The sequence below is a fragment of the Pseudophryne corroboree genome, chromosome 2 (genome assembly GCF_028390025.1).
Source record: "Pseudophryne corroboree isolate aPseCor3 chromosome 2, aPseCor3.hap2, whole genome shotgun sequence".
Taxonomy (NCBI): domain Eukaryota; kingdom Metazoa; phylum Chordata; class Amphibia; order Anura; family Myobatrachidae; genus Pseudophryne; species Pseudophryne corroboree.
The window spans coordinates 798,013,555-798,040,976 of record NC_086445.1 but is presented as its reverse complement, the minus strand read 5'-3'; the positions used below and the strand labels follow the sequence as shown (position 1 = coordinate 798,040,976).

Here is a 27,422-nt window from a genome sequence, read left to right as displayed (position 1 = left end):
AATTTTCCAGGCTTGCAATAATCGCCCTGAGCGATTCCATTTTGAACTTGAACCTTCGTATATAAGTGTTCAAGGATTTCAATTTTAGAATGGGTCTCACCGAACCGTCTGGTTTCGGTACCACAACATTTTGGAATAGTAACCCCGGCCTTGTTGAAGGAGGGGTACCTTGATTTCACCTGTTGGAAGTACAGCTTGTGAATTGCCGCCAGTACTACCTTTCTCCGAGGGCAGCAGGCAAGGCTGATGTGAGGCAACGGCGAGGGGGAGTCGTCTCGAACTCCAGCCTGTATCCCTGTGATACTACTTGCAGAACCTAGGGATCCACCTGTGGGCAAGCCCACTGGTCCCTGCAGTTCCCGAGACGCGCCCCCACCGCACCTGTCTCCACCTGTGGAGCCCCAGCGTCATGCGGTGGACTCAGAGGAAGCGAGGGAAGATATTTCATCCTGGGAACTGGCTGACTGGTGCAGCTTTTTCCTTCTTCCCTTGTCTCTGTGCAGAAAGGAAGCGTCTTTGACCCGCTTGCTTTTCTGAAGCCGAAAGGACTGTACCTGAAAATACGGTGCTTTCTTAGGCTTTTGTGAGGAAACTTGAGGTAAAAAATTTTCTTCCCAGCTGTTGCTGTGGATACGAGGTCCCAGAGACCATCCCCAAACAATTCCTCACCCTTATAAGGCAGAATCTCCATGTGCCTTTCAAATGCAGCATCACCTGTCCACTGCCGGGTTTCTAATACCCTCCTGGCAGAATGGACATTGCATTAATTCTGGATGCCAGCCGGCAAATATCCCTCTGTGCGTCCTATATATATATATATATATATATATATATATATATATATATATATAAGACAACGTCTTAAATATGCTCAATGTTAGCAAAATATTATCCCTGTCTTAGCGTATTATTATCTGACAGGGTATCAGACCACGCTGCAGCAGCACTATTTATGCTGAGGCAATTGCAGGTTTCAGTATATAACCTGAGTGTGTAAATACAGACTTCAGGATCGCCTCCTGCTTTTCATCAGCAGGTTCCTTCAAGGTGGCCGTATCCTAAGACGGCAGTGCCACCTTTTCACAAACGTGTGAGCGCCTTATCCACCCTAAGGGATATCTCCCAACGTGACCTATCCTCTGGCGGGAAAGGGTACGCCATCAGTAACTTTTTAGAAATTACCAGTTTCTTATCGGGGGAAACCACGCTTCTTTACCCACTTCATTCATTCATCTGATGGGGGAACAAAACACTGGCTGCTTTTTCTCCCCAAAAATAAAACACCTTTTATGTGGTACTTGGGTTCATGTCAGAAAATGCGTAACACATTTTTCATGCTCCTAGTGGATTGTGTATATATCTCAACCTCGTCGACACTGGAGTCAGACTCCGTGTCGACATCTGTGTCTGCCATCTGAGGTAACGGGCGTTTTTTTTTTTTTTTTTTGAGCCCCTGATGGCCTTTGAGACGCCTGGGCAGGCGCGGGCTGAGAAGCCGGCTGTCCCACAGCTGTTACGTCATCCAGCCTTTTATGTAAGGAGTTGACACTTTCGGTTAATACCTTCCATCCACTCTGGTGTCGGCCCCACAGGGGGCGACATCCCATTTATCGGCCTCTGCTCCGCCTCCACGTAACCTTCCTCATCCAACATGTCGACACAGCCGTAACGACACACCACACACACACAGGGAATGCTCTGACTGAGGAAAGGACCCCACAAAGTCCTTTGGGGAGACAGAGAGAGAGTATGCCAGCACACACCAGAGCGCTATATAATGCAGGAATTAACACTATAACTGAGTGATTTTTCCCCAAATAGCTGCTTGTATACATATATTGCGCCTAAATTTAGTGCCCCCCCTCTCTTTTTAACCCTTTGAGCCTGAAAACTACAGGGGAGAGCCTGGGGAGCTGTCTTCCAGCTGCACTGTGAAGAGAAAATGGCGCCAGTGTGCTGAGGGAGAAGCCCCACCCCTTTTCCAACTGACTTTCTCCCGCTTTTTCTGGAATACTGGCAGGGGTAATTTTACATCTATATAGCCTCTAGGACTATATATGATGTAGATTTGCCAGCCAAGGTGTCATATTGCCCTCAGGGCGCCCCCCCCCCAGCGCCCTGCACCCATCAGTGACCGGAGTGTGAGGTGTACATGAGGAGCAATGGAGCACAGCTGCAGTGCTGTGCGCTACCTTGGTGAAGACCGAAGTCTTCTGCCGCCGATTTTCCGGACTCTTCATGCTTCTGGCTCTGTAAGGGGGACGGCGGCGCGGCTCCGGGAACGAACACCAAGGTCGGGTCCTGCGGTCGATCCCTCTGGAGCGAATGGTGTCCAGTAGCCTAAGAAGCCCAAACTACCACCTGTTAGGTAGGTTCGCTTCTTCTCCCCTTAGTCCCTCGCTGCAGTGAGTCTGCTGCCAGCAGATCTCACTGTAAAATAAAAAACCTAAATATACTTTCTTTCTAGGAGCTCAGGAGAGCCCCTAGTGTGCATCCAGCTCAGCCGGGCACAAGAATCTAACCGAGGTCTGGAGGAGGGTCTTAGTGGGAGGAGCCAGTGCACACCAGGTAGTCCTAAAGCTTTCTTTAGTTGTGCCCAGTCTCCTGCGGAGCCGCTAATCCCCATGGTCCTTACGGAGTCCCCAGCATCCACTTAGGACGTTAGAGAAATCAAGACAAACAACATCGCTTGAAAGATCAGGTACAGCCCATTTTAGACATGTTTATATAAAAACAGACATTACAGAGGCTGACCTATAACAGAAGAAACTGCAAAAAAGGTTTAGATGTGCACTTTATAACCCAAGATACAGTAATGTAGTAACATATTAGATCCCATGAGATGTGAATCTGTCCTACAATGAAGAAATCCTTTATAAATAGACCTCCAATCAATTTTAAACCTTCAACATATCTATTGTAGCCTCACTATAAAGGTTACCTCTAAACCAAATGCAATAAAAGACATGTTTAACATAAAATAAAGCATTACCAGTCACTGGCAGGACCACGGACAACTTTCTTTGTATGAAATCCTGTAGTAAACAAGAATTTAGCAGCAAGCTGTATACTAATCATGGTTATTTCTTCTGGCTCAGGCATCAAATGTTCTTGCCCTGAAAATATATAGAGTGTAAAGGGGTTTTCGGAGTATAAACTTGGTCCTGCATTTTTGTATGGTTAATTGAAAGTACTTTAAATAGGGAAAATAAGAAAATTTGGTGCAAAAGAAAACTGGTATGGACTGTAGCAACCAGAATAGTCTCATTTTAAACTACACTAGAAAAAAGGACATTTGTATTAAGAGCAATTTGCACTAAAATGTATTATTATATTTGGAGAGAACACACGGTGTTCAAATTGCTTCTGACCAAAACATACACGCCAAACAAAAAAGTGTGTTTAAGTGAATGATGTATGTACACACTAATGTGAGTATATGGATGAAATAAAATGACATTTGTGCAACGAGAGACGAATAATTGAACAGAGCAAAGCTAACTGGTCAAGGTCAATATCTGGAGGATATTATAGATCAACAGAAAAAAATGGGTGGATTGTGCTAGATTTCTTTTGCCATTCCATTTACAGTAGTTCTATTTCTGATTCCCATGGAAATTACTTCTAATTCCTTTCTTTTAAACACAGCATAAAACAAGAATTCATTCAGTAACCTGAGCGTATTTTCATATTGTGGCAAGTACTAAAGGTCCATATACACTTGACGTCGTCGCTCTATGAGCATCGTCGTCTAGTGTTACCCTCCCGGGCCAGGCGGTCATTGGCCGCCCGTACACACAGCGATATGACCACTCATAACTATCAGTGACGTCATGAAGCGGCCGGCCGTGCATGCAGCTCCTGGGCGACGCCAAATCGAACATGCATGCACTGCAGACAGCGACGATCGTTGCCAACCCGTGGGGCCGGGCATCAATTGTCGCTGGCACGATACACATTGGCCAAGAAAATGAGCGACATTACTCAGGAAGGGGGAAAATGAGCGACGCCGCTCATTTTCTCGGCAAGTGTATATGCACCTTTAAATTCTTCAGAATACCTAAACAAAAAAATAGATCCCTTATCTAAACACAAACACTGAATTTCTAAGCAAAAAAAAGCAACCAACAACTTTGTAACCAACAAGGTTATATTAGCACTAGGTATTCTAATTATCCCCAACTTTTAACGGCTCATGGATGACATTATTGCACACAAGACAAAGTAGATTTTACAGGAAGATCTACATGTATTCATGTCACCTGAGTAATGTATAAATATTACTGACCTGGGGGAGGGTTCAAATAGACACTGTTACAGGTTAGTAACTTCTTTATAAATTGAAAATATTCTAAACTGAATTGCATCCGGTTGTGCATGAATTGGACATTTTGCTTGCGCACACTTCGTTCAATAGCTGATGGCATCTTGATCTGATGGGGTTTGGAGGTGATTGCTAACTCTGTAATATATTTGATCAATTCATTGTCTTTGTCTAGAGTGTCCATACGTTCATAAAAAAGAATGTAGGCATTCCACCACCTCTTTTGACGTCTGTATGACATTCTTTTCATCATGTGGTCAAACACTTCCCCCATGTACTCTCCACCAAAGCACTGGTTTTTCATTTCCTCATCATCGTCCATTTTGCATTCTGTTACATCTCCATCATCAAACTTATACCAGCGGTTCTTTTCCCCATCTCCTCCATTTCTTTGGATGATGTAAGAATAGTAATGACCTCCGCTGGCCTGTCCACTATGCACCAACACCCCTACTAATCTGTATTTAGTGCTGCCAGCAGGTTCATTCTCAGTCTGTTCATTGGGGATAACCTGATTCTCAGGGTTTACATCATCTCCTTCCAACTTTGCTACACCTGCCACTGTGTATGGCTCCATATCTAGCTCTCGCGGAAACTCAAAATAGTCATTAAATTTAATTGCACATTCCCTTTCCCAGTCATAGTCAAAGCGTTTCAGCTGGATGGCTAAAACAGGAGGCAGCTTCTTAATCAACAAGCGCTTCACCGTATCAACCTAAAAAAATAAAATAAAAAAAATACAGAAATTAGCTCTGCAATCTTACAAAGAAATTGTTCCTGAAACAATTTGTTTCACAGTCTAAAAATACTTTTAGGAATATATTTTATATGTAGCATTAAAACCTGGAAAATAAACAGAAAAGTGAAAGGACACAGTTACATCTCAAATAAAAATAAGATTTTACTTACCGGTAAATCTATTTCTCGTTGTCCGTAGTGGATGCTGGGGACTCCGTAAGGACCATGGGGGAATAGACGGGCTCCGCAGGAGACAGGGCACTTCAAGAAAGAAATTGGATACTGGTGTGCTCTGGCTCCTCCCTCTATGTCCCTCCTCCAGACCTCATTTAGAGAAACTGGGCCCGGAAGAGCTGACAGTACAAGGAAAGGATTTTGGAATCCAGGGCAAGACTCATACCAGCCACACCAATCACACCGTATAACTTGTGATAAACTTACCCAGTTAACAGTATGAACAACAATAGCGCATCAGATCAACCCGATGCAACTATAACATAACCCTTATGTAAGCAATAACTATATACAAGCATTGCAGAAAAAAGTCCGCACTTGGGACGGGCGCCCAGCATCCACTACGGACTACGAGAAATAGATTTACCGGTAAGTAAAATCTTATTTTCTCTAACGTCCTAGTGGATGCTGGGGACTCCGTAAGGACCATGGGGATTATACCAAAGCTCCCAAACGGGCGGGAGAGTGTGGATGACTCTGCAGCACCGAATGAGCAAACACAAGGTCCTCCTCCGCCAGGGTATCAAACTTGTAGAACTTTGCAAAAGTGTTTGAACCCGACCAAGTAGCTGCTCGGCAAAGCTGTAATGCCGAGACCCCTCAGGCAGCCGCCCAAGAAGAGCCCACCTTCCTTGTGGAATGGGCTTTTACGGATTTTGGCTGCGGCAATCCTGCCGCAGAATGAGCCTGCTGAATCGTGTTACAGATCCAGCGAGCAATAGTTTGCTTTGAAGCAGGAGCACCCAGCTTGTTGGGTGAATACAGGATAAACAGTGACTCAGTTTTCCTGACTCTAGCCGTTCTGGTTACATAAACCTTCAAAGCCCTGACCACCATCTAGTAACTCGGAATCCTCCAAGTCACGAGTAGCCACAGGCACCACGATAGGTTGGTTCATATGAAAAGATGACACCACTTTTGGCAGAAATTGCGGACGGGTCCGCAATTCCGCCCTGTCCATATGGAAAACCAGATAGGGGCTTTTATGTGACAAAGCCGCTAATTCTGACACACGCCTAGCTGAAGCCAAGGCTAATAGCATGACCACCTTCCACGTGAGAAATTTTAACTCCACGGTTTTTAGTGGCTCAAACCAGTGTGACTTCAGAAAACTCAACACCACGTTAAGATCCCAAGGTGCCACTGGAGGCACAAAAGGGGGCTGAATATGCAGCACTCCCTTCACAAACGTCTGGACTTCAGGAAGAGAAGCCAGTTCTTTTTGAAAGAAAATGGATAGGGCCGAAATCTGGACCTTAATGGAACCCAATTTTAGGCCCAAAGTCACTCCCGACTGTAGGAAGTGAAGGAAATGGCCCAGCTGGAATTCCTCCGTAGGGGCATTCCTGGCCTCACACCAAGCAACATATTTTCGCCATATACAGTGATAATGTTTAGCCATCACGTCCTTCCTAGCCTTTATCAGCGTAGGAATGACCTCATCCGGAATGCCTTTTTCTGCTAGGATCCGGCATTCAACCGCCATGCCGTCAAACGCAGCCACGGTAAGTCTTGGAACAGACAGGGCTCCTGTTGCAACAAGTCCTGTCTTAGAGGCAGAGGCCATGGGTCCTCTGTGAGCAGTTCTTGCAACTCTGGATACCAAGTCCTTCTTGGCCAATCCGGAACAATGAGTATTGTTCTCACTCCTCTTCTTCTTATGATTCTCAGCACCTTGGGTACGAGAGGAAGAGGAGGAAATACATAGACCGACTGGAACACCCACGGTGTCACTAGAGCGTCTACAGCTATCGCCTGAGGGTCTCTTGACCTGGCGCAATATCTCTGTAGCTTTTTGTTGAGGCGGGATGCCATCATGTCTACTTGTGGCAGTTCCCACCGACTTGCAATCTGCGTGAAGACTTCTTGATGAAGTCCCCACTCTCCCGGGTGGAGGTCGTGCCTGCTGAGGAAGTCTGCTTCCCAGTTGTCCACTCCCGGAATGAACACTGCTGACAGTGCGCTTACGTGATTCTCCGCCCAGCGAAGAATTCTGGTGGCTTCCGCCATCGCCAACCTGCTCCTTGTGCCGCCTTGGCGGTTTACATGAGCCACTGCGGTGATGTTGTCTGACTGAATCAGCACCGGTCGGTCGCGAAGCAGGGTCTCCGCTTGTCGTAGGGCGTTGTATATTGCCCTTAGTTCCAGGATGTGGATGTAAAGGCAAGTCTCCTGACTTGACCACAGACCTTGGAAATTTCTTCCCTGTGTGACTGCTCCCCACCCTCGGAGGCTTGCGTCCGTGGTCACCAGGACCCAGTCCTGAATGCCGAATCTGCGGCCCTCGAGAAGGTGAGCACTCTGCAGCCACCACAGGAGAGACACCCTGGCCCTGGGGGACAGGGTGATCAGCCGATGCACCAGTAGATGTGATCCGGATCACTTGTCTAACAGATCCCACTGAAAGGTCCTCGCATGGAACCTGCCGAAGGGAATAGCCTCGTATGAGGCCACCATCTTTCCCAGGACTCGCATGCAGTGATGCACAGACACCTGTCTTGGTTTTAATAGGTCTCTGACCAATGTCATGAGCTCCTGAGCCTTCTTCATCGGGAGATAAACCCTCTTCTGGTCTGTGTCCAGAATCATGCCCAGGAAGGGCAGACGAGTCGTAGGAATCAATTGCGACTTTGGAATAATCAGAATCCAGCCGTGCTGTTGTAATACTTCCCGAGAACGTGCCACGCTGATCAGCAACTGCTCTCTGGACCTCGCCTTTATGAGGAGATTGTCCAAGTATGGGATAATTGTGACTCCTTGCCGTTGCAGGAGCACCATCATTTCCGCCATTACCTTGGTAAATATTCTTGGTGCCGTGGAGAGACCCAACGGCAACGTCTGGAATTGGTAATGACAATCCTGTACCACAAATCTGAGGTACTCCTGATGAGGTGGATAAATGGGGACATGAAGGTAAGCATCCTTTATGTCCAGAGACACCATAAAATACCCCTCCTCCAGGCTTGCGATGACCGCTCTGAGCGATTCCATCTTGAGCTTGAACCTTTTCAGGTATATGTTCAGGGATTTTAAATTCAATATGGGTCTGACCGAACCGTCCGGTTTCGGTACCACAAACATGGTCGAATAGTAACCCCTTCCCTGTTGAAGGAGGGTCCCCTTTACCACCACCTGCTGAAGATACAATTTGTGAATTGCAGCTAACACTATTTCCCTCTCTAAGGGGGAAGCTGGCAGGGCCGATTTGAGGTAACGGTGAGGGGGCATTTCTTCGAATTCCAGCTTGTATCCCTGAGACACAATCTCTATAGCCCAGGGATCCACCTGGGAGTGAACCCACTTGTGGCTGAAATTTCGGAGACGCGCCCCCACCAGGCCTAGCTCCGCCTGTGGAGCCCCAGCGTCATGCGGTGGATTTAGTGGAGGCCAGGGAGGACTTCTGTTCCTGGGAACTAGCTGTATTATGCAGCTTTTTTCCTCTACCTCTGCCAAGAAAGGACGCACCTCGTACTTTCTTGCCTCTTTGTGATGGAAAGGACTGCATTTGGTAATATGGTGTTTTCTTAGGTTGTGAGGGAATATATGGCAAAAAATTTGACTTTCCAGCCGTAGCTGTGGAGACCAGGTCCGAGAGACCGTCCCCAAACAATTCCTCACCCTTGTAAGGTAAAACCTCCATGTGCCTTTCTGAGTCGGCATCGCCTGTCCATTGCCGAGTCCACAGGACCCTTCTGGCAGAAATCGACATTGCATTTATTCTAGAGCCCAGTAGGCTAATGTCTCTTTGGGCATCTCTCATATATAGGACAGCGTCTTTTATATGCCCAAGGGTCAGTACTATAGTATCCTTGTCCAAGGTATCAAGTTCTTCAGATAAGGTATCTGTCCATGCTGCTACAGCACTACACATCTAGGCCGACGCAATTGCCGGCCTTAATAGGGTACCTGAATGTGTATAAATGGACTTCAGGATACCCTCCTGCTTTCTATCCGCAGCATCTTTTAGGGTGGCCGTATCCTGTGACGGCAGGACTACCCTCTTGGATAAGCGTGTTAAAACTTTGTCTACCTTAGGGGAGGATTCCCAGCGTAACCTGTCCGTTGGCGGGAAAGGATACGCCATAAGCATCCGTTTGGAAATCTGCAGTTTTCTATCTGGAGAATCCCAAGCCTTTTCACATAACTCATTAAACTCATGTGAAGGGGGAAAGGTCACCTCTTGCCTTTTTTTTCCCCATACATATAAACCCTCTTGTCAGGGACTGGGGTTCCTCTGTGATGTGCAACACATCCTTCATTACTATAATCATGTAACGAATGGCTTTAGCCATTTTAGGCTGTAACTTTGCATCATCGCCATCGACACTGGAGTCAGAATCCGTGTCGACATCTGTGTCAACAATTTGGGATAGTGGGCGCTTCTGAGACCCTGACGGCCTCTGCAACATAGGATCAGGCATGGGCTGAGGCCCCGGCTGTCCCAAGGCTTCAGCTTTATCCAACCTTTTATGCAAGGAAGTAACATTATCATTTAAAACCTTCCACATATCTATCCAATCGGGTGTCGGCGGCGACCCACATTCATTTGCTCCCGCTCTGTTTCCACATAGCCTTCCTCGTCAAACATGCCGACACAAGCGTACCGACACACCACACACACAGGGGAAGCTCTTTTTGAAGACAGTTCCCCCACAAGGCCCTTTGGAGAGACAGAGAGAGAGTATGCCAGCACACACCCCAGCGCTATATGTCCCAGGAGTCACACAGTAACTTAGTGTTAACCCAGTAGCTGCTGTATATATTGTTTTTGCGCCAAATTTATGTGCCCCCCCCTCTCTTTTTACCCTCTTCTACCGTGATTCTGCAGGGGAGAGCCTGGGGAGCTTCCTCTCAGCGGAGCTGTGGAGAGAAAATGGCGCTGGTGAGTGCTGAGGAAGAAGCCCCGCCCCCTCAGCGGCGGGCTTCTGTCCCGCGTTTCTGTGTAAAAAATATGGCGGGGGCCCATGCATATATACAGTGCCCAACTGTATATATGCCCACTTTTGCCAAGAGGTTTCTAATTGCTGCCCAGGGCGCCCCCCCCTGCGCCCTGCACCCTACAGTGACCGGAGTGTGTGGGTTTAGTGTGGGAGCAATGGCGCACAGCTGCAGTGCTGTGCCCGACCTCATATGAAGACTGGAGTCTTCTGCCGCCGATTTCGAAGTCTTCTTGCTTCTGACACCGGCTTCTGTCTTCTGGCTCTGCGAGGGGGACGGCGGCGCGGCTCCGGGATCGGACGACCAAGGGTGCGATCCTGTGTACGATCCCTCTGGAGCTAATGGTGTCCAGTAGCCTAAGAAGCAGGACCTATCTTCAGTGAGTAGGGCTGCTTCTCTCCCCTCAGTCCCACGTAGTAGAGAGTCTGTTGCCAGCAGATCTCTCTGAAAATAAAAAAAACCTAACAAAATACTTTCTTTTTAGCAAGCTCAGGAGAGCTCACTAAGTAGCACCCAGCTCGTCCGGGCACAGATTCAAACTGAGGTCTGGAGGAGGGACATAGAGGGAGGAGCCAGAGCACACCAGTATCCAATTTCTTTCTTGAGGTGCCCTGTCTCCTGCGGAGCCCGTCTATTCCCCATGGTCCTTACGGAGTCCCCAGCATCCACTAGGACGTTAGAGAAAGCAGATTAAACTATAGCTGTTATAGTAACGGGTGTATACAATGTCGACAGTAACTAGGTTGACAGGGTCTCTAAGGTGACATGGTGTAGGTTGACATGATTTTTTTTAAAATGTTTTTCTGGTGTAGTTTTCTCTGTACAGTGATGGGGGACCCCAATTAGTGCACCGTGTCCCCTCGCACAGGCAAGGTGCCTCGCTGCGCTTGGCACAGGTTACTATTTCCAATCGTAGTCCGCGTGGATTGTTAAGTATGAAAAAAGGTTAAAAAAAAACAAAAATAAAAAATAAAAAAAAATTGTGAAAAACTCATGCCGACCTTTCGACCTGTCCACCTAGAGACCTTGTCTACCTAGTTACTGTCGACCTAGACACCAGATCCCATAGTAACGGCATACTTGCAGCACCTATGACTGAACAGAAAACAGCAGAAAGCATATCAGATTATAGGCTAGATTTATCAAAGCTTAGAGAGATACAGTGGAGAGAGAAATGAAGTAGCAACAAATCAGTATCTAACTGCCATGTTACAGGCTGTGTTTGGAAAATGACAGTTAGGAGCCGATTGGTTGTTACTCGATCTCCAAGCTTTGATAAAAGATCCCCCATATTGTCATTCGGAAGTATCTAAATCACCCTTGTACTCTTAGCATTCAGTCTCTCTACCGGGGGAAAACTACAAACAAATCCGGAAACTTTCTCACTCAGGAAAGTTAATCCTTTCCCACTGTCACTCCATACAATACCTTGCAGCACTGTTCTTCTGATGTATCCTTGCATTTGTATGTACTTTCTAATCTATATAAAACTAGAAACGATAAACATTTTTTTCACAGTTGTACCCATGAATAATGCTGGCTTGGACCAAGATATGTTATCTATCATAAAAGACGTGTAGTACTGCATTATTTATTCTTGAAAAAAATGGATTGGATTGCTACATCTTGGATTATGATTGGATTATTAAATTTTATTGAACAAAATTATTTTTAGTTAAGGGACGCTTTTGCTGAAATAATTTCTTCTTGTAAAATTAACGGTTTCTCCTTCATCCAGGCTGGGGGACACTAGACCTTGGGGATGTAGACTGGGACTGCAGGTGCTGGCACTTAAAGTAAAACTAAAAGTGCAGCTTTAACCCTAGAAGGTTCTCCCCTCTGCAAGCCCAGCATGACCGTACGTTAATTGACTGTGGTATTGGACACGTTTTAGAGGGGGTTCTCTTCTGCGATCGATTGGACCTGGGGACTGTGGAGCGTTTTCACATTTTTAGGTGGAGCAGCGCTGTTCCGTATGAAATAGCCATTTTGCCAGATCTCTGTAGCAGAATCCTGGATCTCTGTAGCAGCATCCCACGCGCGCAAAAACAATTTAGGGTCCAGAAGAGTAGTAAACACTGCTGCACACCACAGCTACATAAGCATCAGGTCCTATCCTCTGCAGCTCCAGAGTTTGCCCATCCTTTAAGGATAAGTAGCAAGGTTTTTCACTTTTCAGTATCTCAGGGGTGTACAACAGAGGTCAGCCTGCCAGAAGCACGTTTTGTCCCAGTAGCCCATTGACACCAAAAGGCAGTTATTTTGGTACTAACAGGTGCTCGGGAGTGCCTAATGGGATCTCGCCTCACCCAATATGGTCGTAGGTCGATTGCTGGAGGTCAGAGACATAATTTCTGCTGGTTAAGTCGAGAGCTAGATTTGGGTGGGGTGTGTTCAAATAAGAATCTAAATTGCAGTCTAAAAATAAAGCAGCCAGTATTTACCCTGCACAGAACATGAATAACCCACCCACATCTATCTCTCTCTGCAAATGTTATATCTGCCACACCTGCAGTGCACATGGTTTTGCCCAACTGCTAACAAATTTCTTGCTGTGATCAACTCTGAATTACCCCCATAGAAACATAGAATTTGACAGCAGATAAGAACCACTGGGCCTATCTAGCCTACCACTTTTTTTTTTTTACCTTTTAGTAACCTCAACCCTATTTGAGCCTTAGTTTTTGCAAGGATTTTCATATGCCTATCAGAAGCATGTTTAAAATTACTCTGACTTAGCCTCAACCACCTCTGATGGGAGGCTATTCCACCTATCCACTACCCTTTCTGTGAAGTAAATATTTCCTAAAAATTTTCCCATTTCTCAGTGCTTCTCCTCATGTTCTAGCATTTCTCCTCCTTTAAAATAAGAATTTACTCACCGGTAATTCTATTTCTCGTAGTCCGTAGTGGATGCTGGGAACTCCGTAAGGACCATGGGGAATAGCGGCTCCGCAGGAGACTGGGCACAACTAAGAAAGATTTAGGACTACCTGGTGTGCACTGGCTCCTCCCTCTATGCCCCTCCTCCAGACCTCAGTTAGGATACTGTACCCGGAAGAGCTGACACAATAAGGAAAGGATTTTGGAATCCCGGGTTAAGAGTCATACCAGCCATACCAATCACACCGTATAACTCGTGATACTATACCCAGTTAACAGTATGAAAAATAACTGAGCCTCTCAACAGATGGCTCTAAACAATAACCCTTTAGTTAGGCAATAACTATATACAAGTATTGCAAACAATCCGCACTTGGGATGGGCGCCCAGCATCCACTACGGACTACGAGAAATAGAATTACCGGTGAGTAAATTCTTATTTTCTCTGACGTCCTAGTGGATGCTGGGAACTCCGTAAGGACCATGGGGATTATACCAAAGCTCCCAAACGGGCGGGAGAGTGCGGATGACTCTGCAGCACCGAATGAGCAAAAGCAAGGTCCTCCTCAGCCAGGGTATCAAACTTGTAGAACTTAGCAAACGTGTTTGAACCCGACCAAGTAGCAGCTCGGCAAAGTTGTAAAGCCAAGACCCCTCGGGCAGCCGCCCAAGAAGAGCACACTTTCCTCGTGGAATGGGCTTTTACAGATTTAGGATGCGGCAGTCCAGCAGCAGAATGTGCAAGTTGAATCGTACTACAGATCCAGCGAGCAATATACTGCTTTGAAGCAGGAGCACCCAGCTTGTTGGGCGCATACAGGATAAATAGCGAGTCAGTTTTCCTGACTCCAGCTGTCCTGGAAACATAGATTTTCAGGGCCCTGACTACGTCCATCAACTTGGAATCCTCCAAGTCCTTAGTAGCCGCAGGCACCACAATAGGTTGGTTCAAATGAAAAGCAGATACCACCTTAGGAAGAAATTGGGGACGAGTCCTCAATTCTGTCCTATCCATATGGAAAATCAGATAATGGCTTTTACATGACAAAGCCGCCAATTCTGACACATGCCTGGCCGAAGCCAAGGCCAACAGCATGACCACTTTCCACGTGAGATATTTTAGTTCCACGGTTTTAAGTGGCTCAAACCAATGTGACTTAAGGAAATCCAACACCACGTTGAGATCCCAAGGTGCCACTGGAGGCACAAAAGGGGGCTGAATATGCAGCACTCCTTTAACAAACGTCTGAACTTCAGGCAGTGAAGCCAGTTCTTTTTGGAAGAAAATCGACAGAGCCGAAATCTGGACCTTAATGGAACCTAATTTGAGGCCCATAGTCACCCCCGACTGTAGGAAGTGCAGAAATCGACCCAGCTGAAATTCCTCCATTGGGGCCCTTCTGGCCTCACACCACGCAACATATTTTTGCCATATGCGGTGATAATGGTTTGCGGTCACCTCCTTCCTAGCTTTAATCAGCGTAGGGATGACTTCCTCCGGAATGCCCTTTTCCTTCAGGATCCGGCGTTCAATCGCCATGCCGTCAAACGCAGTCGCGGTAAGTCTTGGAACAGACAGGGTCCCTGCTGCAGCAGGTCCTGTCTGAGCGGCAGAGGCCATGGGTCCTCTGAGATAATTTCTTGAAGTTCTGGGTACCAAGCTCTTCTTGGCCAATCCGGAACCACAAGTATAGTTCTTACTCCTCTCCTTCTTATTATTCTCAGTACCTTGGGTATGAGAGGCAGAGGAGGGAACACATAAACCGACTGGTACACCCACGGTGTTACCAGAGCGTCCACAGCTATCGCCTGAGGGTCCCTTGACCTGGCGCAATATCTTTTTAGCTTTTTGTTGAGGCAGGACGCCATCATGTCCACCTGTGGCCTTTCCCAACGGTGTACAAACATTTGGAAGACTTCTGGATGAAGTCCCCACTCTCCAGGGTGGAGGTCGTGCCTGCTGAGGAAGTCTGCTTCCCAGTTGTCCACTCCCGGAATGAACACTGACGACAGTGCTAACACATGATTTTCCGCCCATCGGAGAATCCTTGTGGCTTCTGCCATCGCCATACTGCTTCTTGTGCCGCCCTGACGATTTACATGGGCGACCGCCGTGATGTTGTCTGACTGTATCAGCACCGGCTGGTGTTGAAGCAGGGGTCTTGCCTGACTTAGGGCATTGTAAATGGCCCTTAGTTCCAGAATATTTATGTGTAGGGAAGTCTCCTGACTTGTCCATAGTCCTTGGAAGTTTCTTCCCTGTGTGACTGCCCCCCAACCTCGAAGGCTGGCATCCGTGGTCACCAGGATCCAGTCCTGTATGCCGAATCTGCGGCCCTCTAGGAGATGAGCACTCTGCAGCCACCACAGTAGCGACACCCTGGCCCTTGGAGACAGTGTTATCAGCCGATGCATCTGAAGATGCGACCCGGACCACTTGTCCAACAGATCCCACTGAAAGATCCTTGCATGGAACCTTCCGAATGGAATTGCTTCGTAAGAAGCCACCATCTTTCCCAGGACTCGCGTGCAGTGGTGCACCGATACCTGTTTTGGTTTTAGGAGGTCTCTGACTAGAGACGATAACTCCTTGGCCTTCTCCTCCGGGAGAAACACTTTTTTCTGTTCTGTGTCCAGAACCATCCCCAGGAACAATAAACGCGTTGTAGAAACCAGCTGCGACTTTGGAATATTCAGGATCCAGCCGTGCTGTTGTAGCACTTCCCGAGCTAGTGCTACTCCGATGAACAACTGTTCCCTGGACCTCGCCTTTATAAGTAGATCGTCCAAGTACGGGATAATTAAAACTCCCTTTTTCCGAAGGAGTATCATCATTTCGGCCATTACCTTGGTAAATACCCCCGGTGCCGTGGACAGACCAAACGGCAATGTCTGGAATTGGTAATGACAGTCCTGTACCACAAATCTGAGGTACTCCTGGTGAGGAGGGTAAATGGGGACATGCAGGTAAGCATCCTTGATGTCCAGTGACACCATGTAATCCCCCTCGTCCAGGCTTGCAATCACCGCTCTGAGCGATTCCATCTTGAACTTGAACCTTCTTATATAAGTGTTCAAAGATTTTAAATTTAAAATGGGTCTCACCGAACCGTCCGGTTTCGGTACCACAAACATTGTGGAACAGTAACCCCGTCCTTGTTGAAGGAGGGGTACCTTGATTATCACCTGCTGAGAATACAGCTTGTGAATCGCCTCCAGCACTGCCTCCCTGTCCAGGGGAGCTGTCGGCAAGGCAGATTTGAGGAAACGGCGAGGGGGAGACGTCTCGAATTCCAGCTTGTACCCCTGAGATACTACCTGTAGAATCCAGGGATCCACCCGTGAACGAGCCCACTGGTTGCTGAAGTTCTTGAGACGGGCCCCCACCGTACCTGGCTCCGCCTGTGGAGCCCCAGCGTCATGCGGTGGACTTAGAGGAAGCGGGGGAGGACTTTTGTTCCTGGGAACTGGCTGTATGTTGCAGCTTTTTCCCTCTACCTCTGCCTCTGGGCAGAAAGGACGCGCCTCTAACCCGCTTGCCTTTCTGGGGTCGAAAGGACTGTACCTGATAATACGGTGCTTTCTTTGGCTGTGAGGGAACATGGGGTAAAAATGCTGACTTCCCAGCTGTTGCTGTGGAAACGAGGTCCGAGACACCATCCCCAAACAACTCCTCACCCTTGTAAGGCAAAACTTCCATGTGCCTTTTAGAATCTGCATCTCCTGTCCACTGCCGAGTCCACAATCCTCTCCTGGCAGAAATGGACATTGCGTTTATTTTAGATGCCAGCCGGCAAATATCCCTCTGTGCATCTCTCATGTATAAGACAGCGTCTTTAATATGCTCTACGGTTAGCAATATAGTGTCCCTGTCTAGGTTATCAATGTTTTCCGACAGGGAATCTGACCACGCAGCTGCAGCACTGCACATCCATGCTGAAGCAATAGCCGGTCTCCGTATAATTCCTGAGTGTGTATATACAGACTTCAGGATAGCCTCCTGCTTCCTATCAGCAGGTTCCTTTAGGGCGGCCGTGTCCGGAGACGGTAGTGCCACCTTCTTTGACAGGCGTGTGAGCGCTTTATCCACCCTAGGGGATGTCTCCCAACGTGACCTATCCTCTGGCGGGAAAGGGTACGCCATTAGTAACTTTTTAGAAATTACCAGTTTCTTATCGGGGGAAGCCCACGCTTCTTCACATACTTCATTTAATTCATCAGAAGGGGGAAAAACCACTGGTACTTTTTTCTCCCCAAACATAATACCCTTTTTTGTGGTACCTGGGGTAATATCAGAAATGTGCAACACATTCTTCATTGCCGTAATCATGTAACGGGTGGCTCTATTGGAATGTACACTAGTCTCATCATCGTCGACACTGGAGTCAGTATCCGTGTCGACATCTGTGTCTGCCATCTGAGGTAGCGGGCGTTTTAGAGCCCCTGATGGCTTTTGAGACGCCTGGGCAGGCACGAGCTGAGAAGCCGGCTGTCCCACATCTGCTATGTCGTCAAACCTTTTATGTAAGGAGTTGACACTGTCACGTAATTCCTTCCACATGTCCATCCATTCAGGTGTCGACCCCGCAGGGGGTGACATCACATTTATCGGCCCCTGCTCCGCCTCCACATAAGCCTCCTCATCAAACATGTCGACACAGCCGTACCGACACACCGCACACACACAGGGAATGCTCTGAACGAGGACAGGACCTCACAAAGTCCTTTGCCAGCACACACCAGAACGCTATATAATGCAGGGATACACACTACACAAGTGATTTTTCCCTATAGCAGCTATATATATATTATATGCGCCTAAATTTAGTGCCCCCCCCTCTCTTTTTTACCCTATGGAGTCTGGAAACTGCAGGGGAGAGCCTGGGGAGCGTCCTTCCAGCGGAGCTGTGAGGGAAAATGGCGCCAGTGTGCTGAGGGAGATAGCTCCGCCCCTTTTCCGACGGACTTCTCCCGCTTTTTAAATGTATATTTGGCAGGGGTATTTTACACATATATAGTCTTTATGACTATATTATGTGGTATTTGCCAGCAAGGTACTCATATTGCAGCCCAGGGCGCCCCCCCCAGCGCCCTGCACCCATCAGTGACCGGAGTATGTGGTGTGCATGGGGAGCAATGGCGCACAGCTGCAGTGCTGTGCGCTACCTTGATGAAGACCGAAGTCTTCTGCCGCCGATTTCCAGGAACGTCTTCTTGCTTCTGGCTCTGTAAGGGGGGCGGCGGCACGGCTCCGGGACCGGACGATCGAGGCTGGGCCTGTGTTCGATCCCTCTGGAGCTAATGGTGTCCAGTAGCCTAGAAGCCCAAGCTAGCTGCAAGCAGGTAGGTTCGCTTCTCTCCCCTTAGTCCCACGTAGCAGTGAGTCTGTTGCCAGCAGATCTCACTGAAAATAAAAAACCTAAAATATACTTTCTTTTCTAGGAGCTCAGGAGAGCCCCTAGTGTGCATCCAGCTCGGCCGGGCACAAAATTCTAACTGAGGTCTGGAGGAGGGGCATAGAGGGAGGAGCCAGAGCACACCAGGTAGTCCTAAATCTTTCTTAGTTGAGCCGCTATTCCCCATGGTCCTTACGGAGTTCCCAGCATCCACTAGGACGTCAGAGAAATAATGTTTCCCTCCTGGACCTTGTTATAGCTAATAGTTTCTATCATGTCCCCTCTTTCCCTTCTCTGCTCCAAACTATACATGTTAAGAACTTTTAGTATTTCCAGGGAAGTTTTGTGATGTAGACCATGCACCATTTTAGTTAGCCTTCTTTGTACACTCTAATGTATTTTTATCCTTCTGGAGAGATGACCTCCTGAACTGAATACAGCATTCCAGATGTGGCCGTACCAATGACCTATACAATGTCATTATTTGTTTTACCTGCTATGGATTTCCCTCCCTATGCAACAAAGCACCTGACTTGTCTTTCTCATTGCTTTGTTACAATGCTTCAAAGCCTTTAAGTCACTTGAAATAGTGACTCCTAGATCCCTTTCCTCCTCAATTTTCATTATAGTACACTTGATGCTATATTTAGCCTTTGGGCTTTTGAGACCTAAGTGCATGATTTAATATTTTTTAGCGTTAAACTTTAATTTGCATGTTCGTGCCCGTTCAAGTCTACCTAGATCATCAGTCATTTGTTTTACCCTTCCTAGTATGTCTATCCTGTTGCATATCTTTGTATCATCTACATACAGGCATACTTTCGCTTCAAAACTATTTACAATGTCACCAACAGCACCAGTACAGATACCCGGGGTACTCCACTGGTAACAAAGAATGCACTACATTTATTACAACTGTCTGTTTCCTATTCTGCAAGTAGGTTCAAATATATTCCACTGTTTTATAATACAATCCCACACTTCGGAGTTAATTTAGCAATTTGCAATGTGGGGCTGTGTCAAATGCCTTGCTAAAGTCTTAGATCTGCTACTTCTATGGACCCCCCTGATCTAATATTTTAGTCACGTAGTCAAAAAAGTTGATAATATAATCTCCCCCCAGTAAATCTATGCTCTTTGAAATCCAGTAAATTGTTGCATTTAAGATATTCCACAACTCACTCTTTTAATGATGCAAGGCTTACTGTCTGTAGTTACTTGATTCTTATTTGCTTCCACTTTTGTGCAGTGGTACTACATTTGCTCTTTTCCAGTCCTCAGGAATTACTCCTGTTGCTAGTGACTAGTTGAACATTCTGTGAATGGTTTTACCAGCACACCTTTAAGATCTTTTGGTATCCTTGGATGTATCCCATCTGGCCCCATTGAATTATCCACTTTGAGTTTTGAGAGCTCTGTTAGGACCCACTCCTTTGTAAAAATACTTTCATCCACCTTATTTTTATGAATGTCCTTGCAACTTAACTGTGGCTCCTTCTCTCCTTTAGTAGTGACTACCAAGCAAAAAAATAAGATTTTAAACCTACCGGTAAATCTATTTCTCCTAGTTCGTAGAGGATGCTGGGGACTCCGTAAGGACCATGGGGTATAGACGGGCTCCGCAGGAGATAGGGTACCTAAAAAGAACTTTGACTATGGGTGTGCACTGGCTCCTCCCTCTATGCCCCTCCTCCAGACCTCAGTTAGAGAACTGTGCCCAGAGGAGATGGACAATACAAGGCAGGATTTAGAAATCCAAGGGCAAGATTCATACCAGCCCACACCAATCATACCATGTAACCTGGATCATACATAACCAGTTAACCATATGAACAACAGTAACGGTCCAAGACAGATTTCAACTGTAACATAACCCTTATGTAAGCAACAACTATATACAAGTCTTGCAGAGTTTCCGCACTGGGACGGGCGCCCAGCATCCTCTACGGACTAGGAGAAATAGATTTACCGGTAGGTTTAAAATCTTATTTTCTCTTACGTCCTAGAGGATGCTGGGGACTCCGTAAGGACCATGGGGTTTATACCAAAGCATCCAATCGGGCGGGAGAGTGCGTATGACTCTGCAGCACCGACTGAGCAAACGCTAGGTCCTCATCAGCCAGGGTATCAAACTTGTAGAATTTAGCAAAAGTGTTTGACCCCGACCAAGTCGCCGCTTGGCAAAGTTGTAATGCCGAGACGCCTCGGGCAGCCGCCCAAGAAGAGCCCGCCTTCCTAGTGGAATGGGCCTTAACCGAATTTGGTACCGGCAATCCAGCCGTAGAGTGAGCCTGCTGAATCGTATTACAGATCCAGCGAGCAATAGTCTGCTTCGAAGCAGGTGCGCCAATCTTATTGGCCGCATATAGGACAAACAGAGCCTCTGTTTTCCTAATTCTAGCCGTCCTGGCTATTTAAATCTTTAAAGGCCCTGACTACGTCCAGGGATCTGGAATCCTCCAGGTCACTTGTAGCCACAGGCACTACAATAGGTTGATTCACATGGAATGAAGAAACCACCTTAGGCAAAAATTGCGGACGTGTCCTCAATTCAGCACGATCCACATGAAAAATCAAGTAGGGGCTTTTGTGTGACAAAGCCGCCAATTCTGATACTCGCCTTGCTGATGCCAAGGCCAACAACATGACCACCTTCCAAGTAAGAAATTTCAACTCAACCTTGTTAAGGGGTTCAAACCAGTGTGATTTTAGGAACTGCAACACCACGTTGAGGTCCCACGGTGCCACTGGAGGCACAAAAGGAGGCTGGATGTGTAGCACTCCCTTTACAAACGTCTGGACTTCTGGAAGAGAAGCCAATTCCTTTTGAAAGAAAATCGAGAGGGCCGAAATCTGAACCTTAACAGAGCCTAATTTCAGGTCCATATCCACTCCTGTCTGTAGGAAGTGGAGAAAACGACCCAGATGAAAATCTTCCGTAGGTGCATTCTTGGTCTCACACCAAGGCACATACTTTCGCCAGATACGGTGATAATGCTTAACCGTCACCTCCTTCCTAGCCTCTATTAAAGTAGGGATGACCTCTTCCGGAATCCCCTTTTTCGCTAGGATTCGGCGTTCAACCGCCATGCCGTCAAACGTAACCGCGGTAAGTCCTGAAATACACAGGGCCCCTGTTGCAACAGGTCTTCCCTCAGAGGAAGAGACCAGGGATCTCCTGTGAGCATCTCTTGTAAATCTGAGTACCAGGCCCTTCGAGGCCAGTCTGGGACAACGAGTATCGTCTGTACTCTTCTTTGCCTTATGATCCTCAACACCTTTGTGATGAGAGGAAGAGGAGGAAACACGTAGACCGATTTGAACACCCACGGTGTTATCAGAGCGTCTACTGCCACTGCCTGAGGGTCCCGAGACCTGGCACAATACCTCCGAAACTTTTTGTTGAGGCGTGACGCCATCATGTCTATTTGAGGAACTCCCCAGAGACCCGTTATCTCTGCAAAGACTTCTTGATGAAGTCCCCACTCTACTGGATGGAGAGGAAGTCTGCTTCCCAGTTGTCCACTCCCGGAATGAATACAGCCGACAGAGCGCTAACATGATTTTTCGCCCAGCGAAGAATCCTGGTGGCTTCCGCCATTGCGACTCTGCTTCTTGTCCCGCCTTGGCGGTTCACATGAGCCACTGCTGTGACATTGTCTGACTGAATCAGAACCGGTAGGTTTCGAAGAAGACTCTCCGCGTGTCGAAGGCCGTTGTAAATGGCCCTGAGTTCCAACACATTGATGTGTAGACAGGACTCCTGGTCTGACCAAAGTCCCTGAAAATTTTTTCCCTGTGTGACCGCTCCCCATCCTCGGAGGCTCGCGTCCGTGGTAACCAGGATCCAGTCCTGAATTCCGAACCGGCTACCCTCCAGCAGGTGAGCACTTTGCAACTACCACAGGAGACACACTCTGGCCCCTGGGGACAGTTATTTTCCGATGTATTTTCACTCGATTACTGCGATCTGTAGATGAAGGACTTTTAGCAGTACCTAGAATCTCCCGTAATTCATCTGGGGGTCGAGCTTTTAGTCATGCGGCTCCGACTCTATGGAACTCACTTCCCCGCACAGTGCGAGAGGCCCCAACTATAGAATCCTTCAAAAGTAGACTCAAGACTTTTCTGTTTACTCAAGCATTCCCATAATTGTCCCTTTTAGTATCTTCATGCTTCTGTATTTTATGAAAATGTACTTCATTATTTACTGTACTATATTATGCTATGTATCTGTTAAGCGCCTTGAGTCCTATGGGAGAAAGAGCGCTATATAAATAAAATTATTATTATTATTATTATTAAGTGCAGATGGGACCCGGACCACTTGTCCAGAAGGTCCCATTGAAAAGTCCTTGCATGGAACCTTCCGAAGGGAATGGCCTCATAAGCCGCCACCATTTTTCCCAGTACTCGAGTGCATTGGTGAACTGACACCCTTTTCGGTTTTAGCAGGTCTCTGACCATGTTCTGGATGTCCTGGGCTTTCTCTATTGGGAGGAAGACCTTCATTTGTTCCGTATCCAGTATCATACCTAGGAACGGTAGTCGAGTTGTCGGAATCAACTGTGACTTCGGTAGATTTAAAATCCAACCGTGTTGCTGGAGCACTCTCAGAGAGAGCGCCACACTGCCCAGCAATTTCTCCCATGATCTCGCTTTTATCAGGAGATCGTCCAAGTATGGGATAATTGTGACTCCATGCTTGCGCAGGACCACCATCATTTCCGCCATTATCTTGGTGAAAATCTTCGGGCCCGTGGAAATTGGTAATGACAATCCTGTACAGCGAATCTCAGGTACTCCTGATGGGGGGCATATATGGGGACATGCAGGTACGCATCCTTTATGTCCAGAGACACCATAAACTCCCCCTCCTCCATGTTGGCTATTATCGCTCTGAGTGATTCCATTTTGAATTTGAATCTTTTTATGTACAGGTTTAGGGATTTCAGATTCAAAATAGGTCTGACCGAACCGTCCGGTTTCGGTACCACAAATAGGGTTGAGTAGTAACCTCTTCACTGCTGGTGCAGGGGAACCTTGATTATCACTTGCTGTATACACAGCGTTTGAATTGCAGCTAACACTACATCCCTTTCCGATGTGGAAGCTGGTAGAGCAGATTTCAAAAATCGGCGCGGGGACACCTCCTCGAATTCCAGTTTGTACCCCTGGGAAACTATTTCCAACACCCAGGGATTCAGGTCTGATCTGACCCAGGTCTGACTAAAACGTCGATGACGTACCCCCACCAGTGCGGGCTCCCTCAGGGGAGCCCCAGCGTCATGCTGTGGGTTTTGGAGCAGCCGGGGAGGACTTTTGGTCCTGGGCACCTGCCGAAGCAGGTGCTCTTTTGCCTCTGCCCTTACCTCTGGCGAGGAAAGAGGATCCCCGAACTCTTCTGGACTTGTGCGACCGAAAGGACTGCATCTGATAGGGTGTTACTTTCTTTTGGTGTTGGGGAATATATGGTAAAAAATTTGATTTACCTGCTGTAGCTGTGGAAACCAGGTCCGTCAGCCCATCCCCAAACAATACATCACCCTTATAGGGTAGTACTTCCATATGTTTTTTGGAATCCGCATCACCCGTCCATTGGCGAGTCCATAAGGATCTTCTCGCCGAGATAGACATGGCATTGGCCCTAGAAGCTAGCAGTCCAATGTCCCTTTGAGCATCCCTCATAAATAAGACTGCGTCTTTAATATGGGCTAGAGTTAAGAATATAGTATCCTTATCCATATTATCAAATTGATCTGTCAGCTCATCTGTCCAAGCTGCAATTGCGCTACACACCCATGACGACGAAATTGTCTGTCTTCGCACAGCACCCGTATGAGAATAAATACACTTTAAGGTAGTTTCTTGCCTGCGATCGGCAGGGTCCTTAAGGGCCGCTGTGTCAGGAGACGGTAGCGCCACTTTCTTGGACAAGCGCGTCAGGGCCTTGTCCACAGTGGGGGGTGATTCCCAAATCCCCCTGTCCTGCTTAGGGAAGGGGTATGCCATATAAATTCTTTTGGGGATCTGCGGTCTCTTTTCCGGAGTCTCCCAAGCTTTTCCAAAGAAATCATTTAATTCATGAGATGTGGGAAAATTAATAATCTGTTTCTTTTCCTTAAACATGTGTACCCTTGTGTCGGGGACCGAGGGTTCATCCTCAATATGCAACACATCCCTTATTGCCACAATCATACACTGAATGGTTTTAGTCACCCTAGGGTGCAATTTTACTTCGTCATAGTCGACACTGGAATCAGAATCCGTGTCGGTAGTAGTGTCGTGTGTTAAGGGACGCTTTTGAGACCCCGACGGGCCCTGTGAGTTGGTCCAATCCGAGGATTGACCCCCTGATGTCCCCCCTAATTCAGCCTTATCAAGCCTTTTATATAAAGATGCCACACTTGCATTCAACATATGCCACATGTCCATCCATTCCGGAGTCGGCACAACCGACGGGGACACATCACTCATTTGCTCCACCTCCTCCTTGGAGAAGCCTTCCGCTTCAGACATGTCGACACCACGTACAGACACCCCACACACACACACAGGGATTAACCTACAAGGGGACAAAACCCCAACCAGGCCCTTAGGAGAGACAGAGAGAGAGTATGCCAGCACACACCTTTTAGCGCTTTTTTCTATAATAATATTCCAATTCCCACTCACTGCGTCGCCAATGTGCCCCCCTCCTCTTTTTTCCAGCCTGTGAAGTTCAGCAGGGGAGAGACCAGGGAGCCAGCGTTCAGCATGCAGCCTCTGTGGAGAAAATGGCGCTGGTTAGTGCTGAAAATCAAGCCCCGCCCACCCGACGGCGGGCTTCGGTCCCAGTGCTTTTTTATTAAAATGGCGGGGGATTCTTGGATTTACTGCCTCCGCAGCCTAATCCATCTTAACATGCCCAGAAGTGAGGAATATTGCTGCCCAGGGCGCCCCCCCCAGGGCCCTGCACCCTTCAGTGCTGCTCTGTGTGTGTATAGTGGGAGCAATGGCGCGCAGCTTACCGCTGCGCGCCTTACCTCATGAAGATCTGATGTCTTCTGCCGCCTGATGTCTTCTGCCTTCTCATACTCACCCGGCTTCTATCTTCGGCATCTGTGAGGAGGACGGCGGCGCGGCTCCGGGACGAACCCCAGGTGAGACCTGTGTTCCGACACCCTCTGGAGCTAATGGTGTCCAGTAGCCTAGAAACAGAGCCCAACCGTAAAGCCAGCCCTGCTTCTCTCTCCTCAGTCCCACGATGCAGGGAGCCTGTTGTCAACAGGACTCCCAGAAAATAAAAAAACCTAACAAAACTCTTTTAAAACAGAAAACTCTGGAGAGCTCTCTGCAGTGTACCCTTTCTCCTCTGGGCACAGAATCTAACTGAGGTCTGGAGGAGGGGCATAGAGGGAGGAGCCAGTGCACACCCATAGTCAAAGTTCTTTTTAGGTGCCCTATCTCCTGCGGAGCCCGTCTATACCCCATGGTCCTTACGGAGTCCCCAGCATCCTCTAGGACGTAAGAGAAATACATTTAGATGATCTGCTATTGTCTCCCTAAACCAAGTTCTCTCCTCTAGTTCAGTAATGCCAGCTCTCAATCAGCATCTTAAGTCTTCTTATTCCTCCATATGATTTTCTCCTTTCACTTATATAGTTGAAAAAAGTTTTGCCCCTTTATTCAACTGACTCGACCATTTTCTCCTCAGCTTCTGCCTTTTTCTCTTTCTAACCTATACCTTGTTCAGAAGCGGAACGGCTCCTTCCAACAGATTCTGAATCTTAACACCTTCAACACCAGATTTTGGGTGGATCCTCTTCGACTGGTGTTCTGTGGCATGAAGGACAACAGATTATGGCCCTGCTCGGCATAAGTGTCGCTTACCTTCGTGTTCCTACATGGGCAAGTTGTTCTCTTCTCTAGTTCAGTAATGTCGGCTCCTTATCAGTTGCAGGACCTGCCGTCAGCTTTGGCCACGGTCCAACTTATTTTCACAAATGTAAGGTATTGTGGATTTAGACACTTTGGTTCTGGAGTCCTATTCGGCTATCCAGTTGCAGGTGCACCTGTACCACATGGTATCGGTACTTCTGAATCACAGCTGAATTATGAATTTGGAGAAGCCACAGCAGATACCTTGTCAGCGCCTGCTGTTGGTGGGGGTGGTCTTTGACACCTTTTTACAGCAAGTGTCCCTGCTGCTGTCCAGTGCACAGACCCTCCAGGATTAGATCCCAATGGTGCTGTAGGTGCCTCGTCCTTCCATGCTGTGCATGAAATTGCTGGGCACCATTGGTCTACACCTTCAAGACCATTCCATACTCCTGGTTTTGCTCACGGGAATTATAGTGGGCGATTCACCAGAATTGGACGGAATGCACAAAGTCTCTTCCGTCTCAGCTTCTCATCCTGTCTGCCAGCATTTGTCACTGATCTGCTGCTGCTGAATGGACAGGATGCAGTTCATTTGCTGACGGTCGAGATCCCAGAGGTCAGGATACAGACCCCCGGAATCCCGACTGCTGACAATGCCGACTGACGGAATCCTGGCTAAAAGGGGCTATTCCCACTCGTGGGTGTCCACGACACCCATAGAATGGGAATAGAACCTGTGGCGAGCCTGCAAGGGGACTCTTTGTGCTTGCCCCGCTGCCGGCATACTGATGGCCGGGATGCCGCTGTCTGTATCCTGACGGCCGGCATGTCGGACGTTGGTATATCATACTGATCCCGCATGGACTATCCTTTGTCACCCCAGCTTTGGTCATTGTTATCCCGAACATGAGTCTCCTTGGTTGGAGTGCGGATTTAGTTTGACAACACCTTGGTGGTGGTGGTGTACATAAATCATCAGGAAAGCACCAGGAGCACGGGGGCTATGACGGAGGCATCTAGCATTCTCTCCTCGGCAGAGGTCTTTA

At 47.6% G+C, this 27,422-nt stretch overlaps 1 protein-coding gene across 6 annotated transcripts in view; it reads right to left on the bottom strand.

The window, feature by feature from the left end:
• The window catches only part of USP9X (ubiquitin specific peptidase 9 X-linked), a 500,932-nt gene that overhangs the window by 57,807 nt on the left and 415,703 nt on the right, over positions 1–27,422 (bottom strand). For all 6 annotated transcript variants that reach the window (XM_063955597.1, XM_063955592.1, XM_063955595.1 and 3 more), the window contains exons 35-36: positions 4,289–5,039; positions 2,993–3,116 (exon numbers count right to left, since the gene is read on the bottom strand). In XM_063955597.1, coding sequence (XP_063811667.1) covers positions 2,993–3,116; positions 4,289–5,039 — 875 coding nt within the window. The remainder of the gene's footprint in view (positions 1–2,992; positions 3,117–4,288; positions 5,040–27,422) is intronic.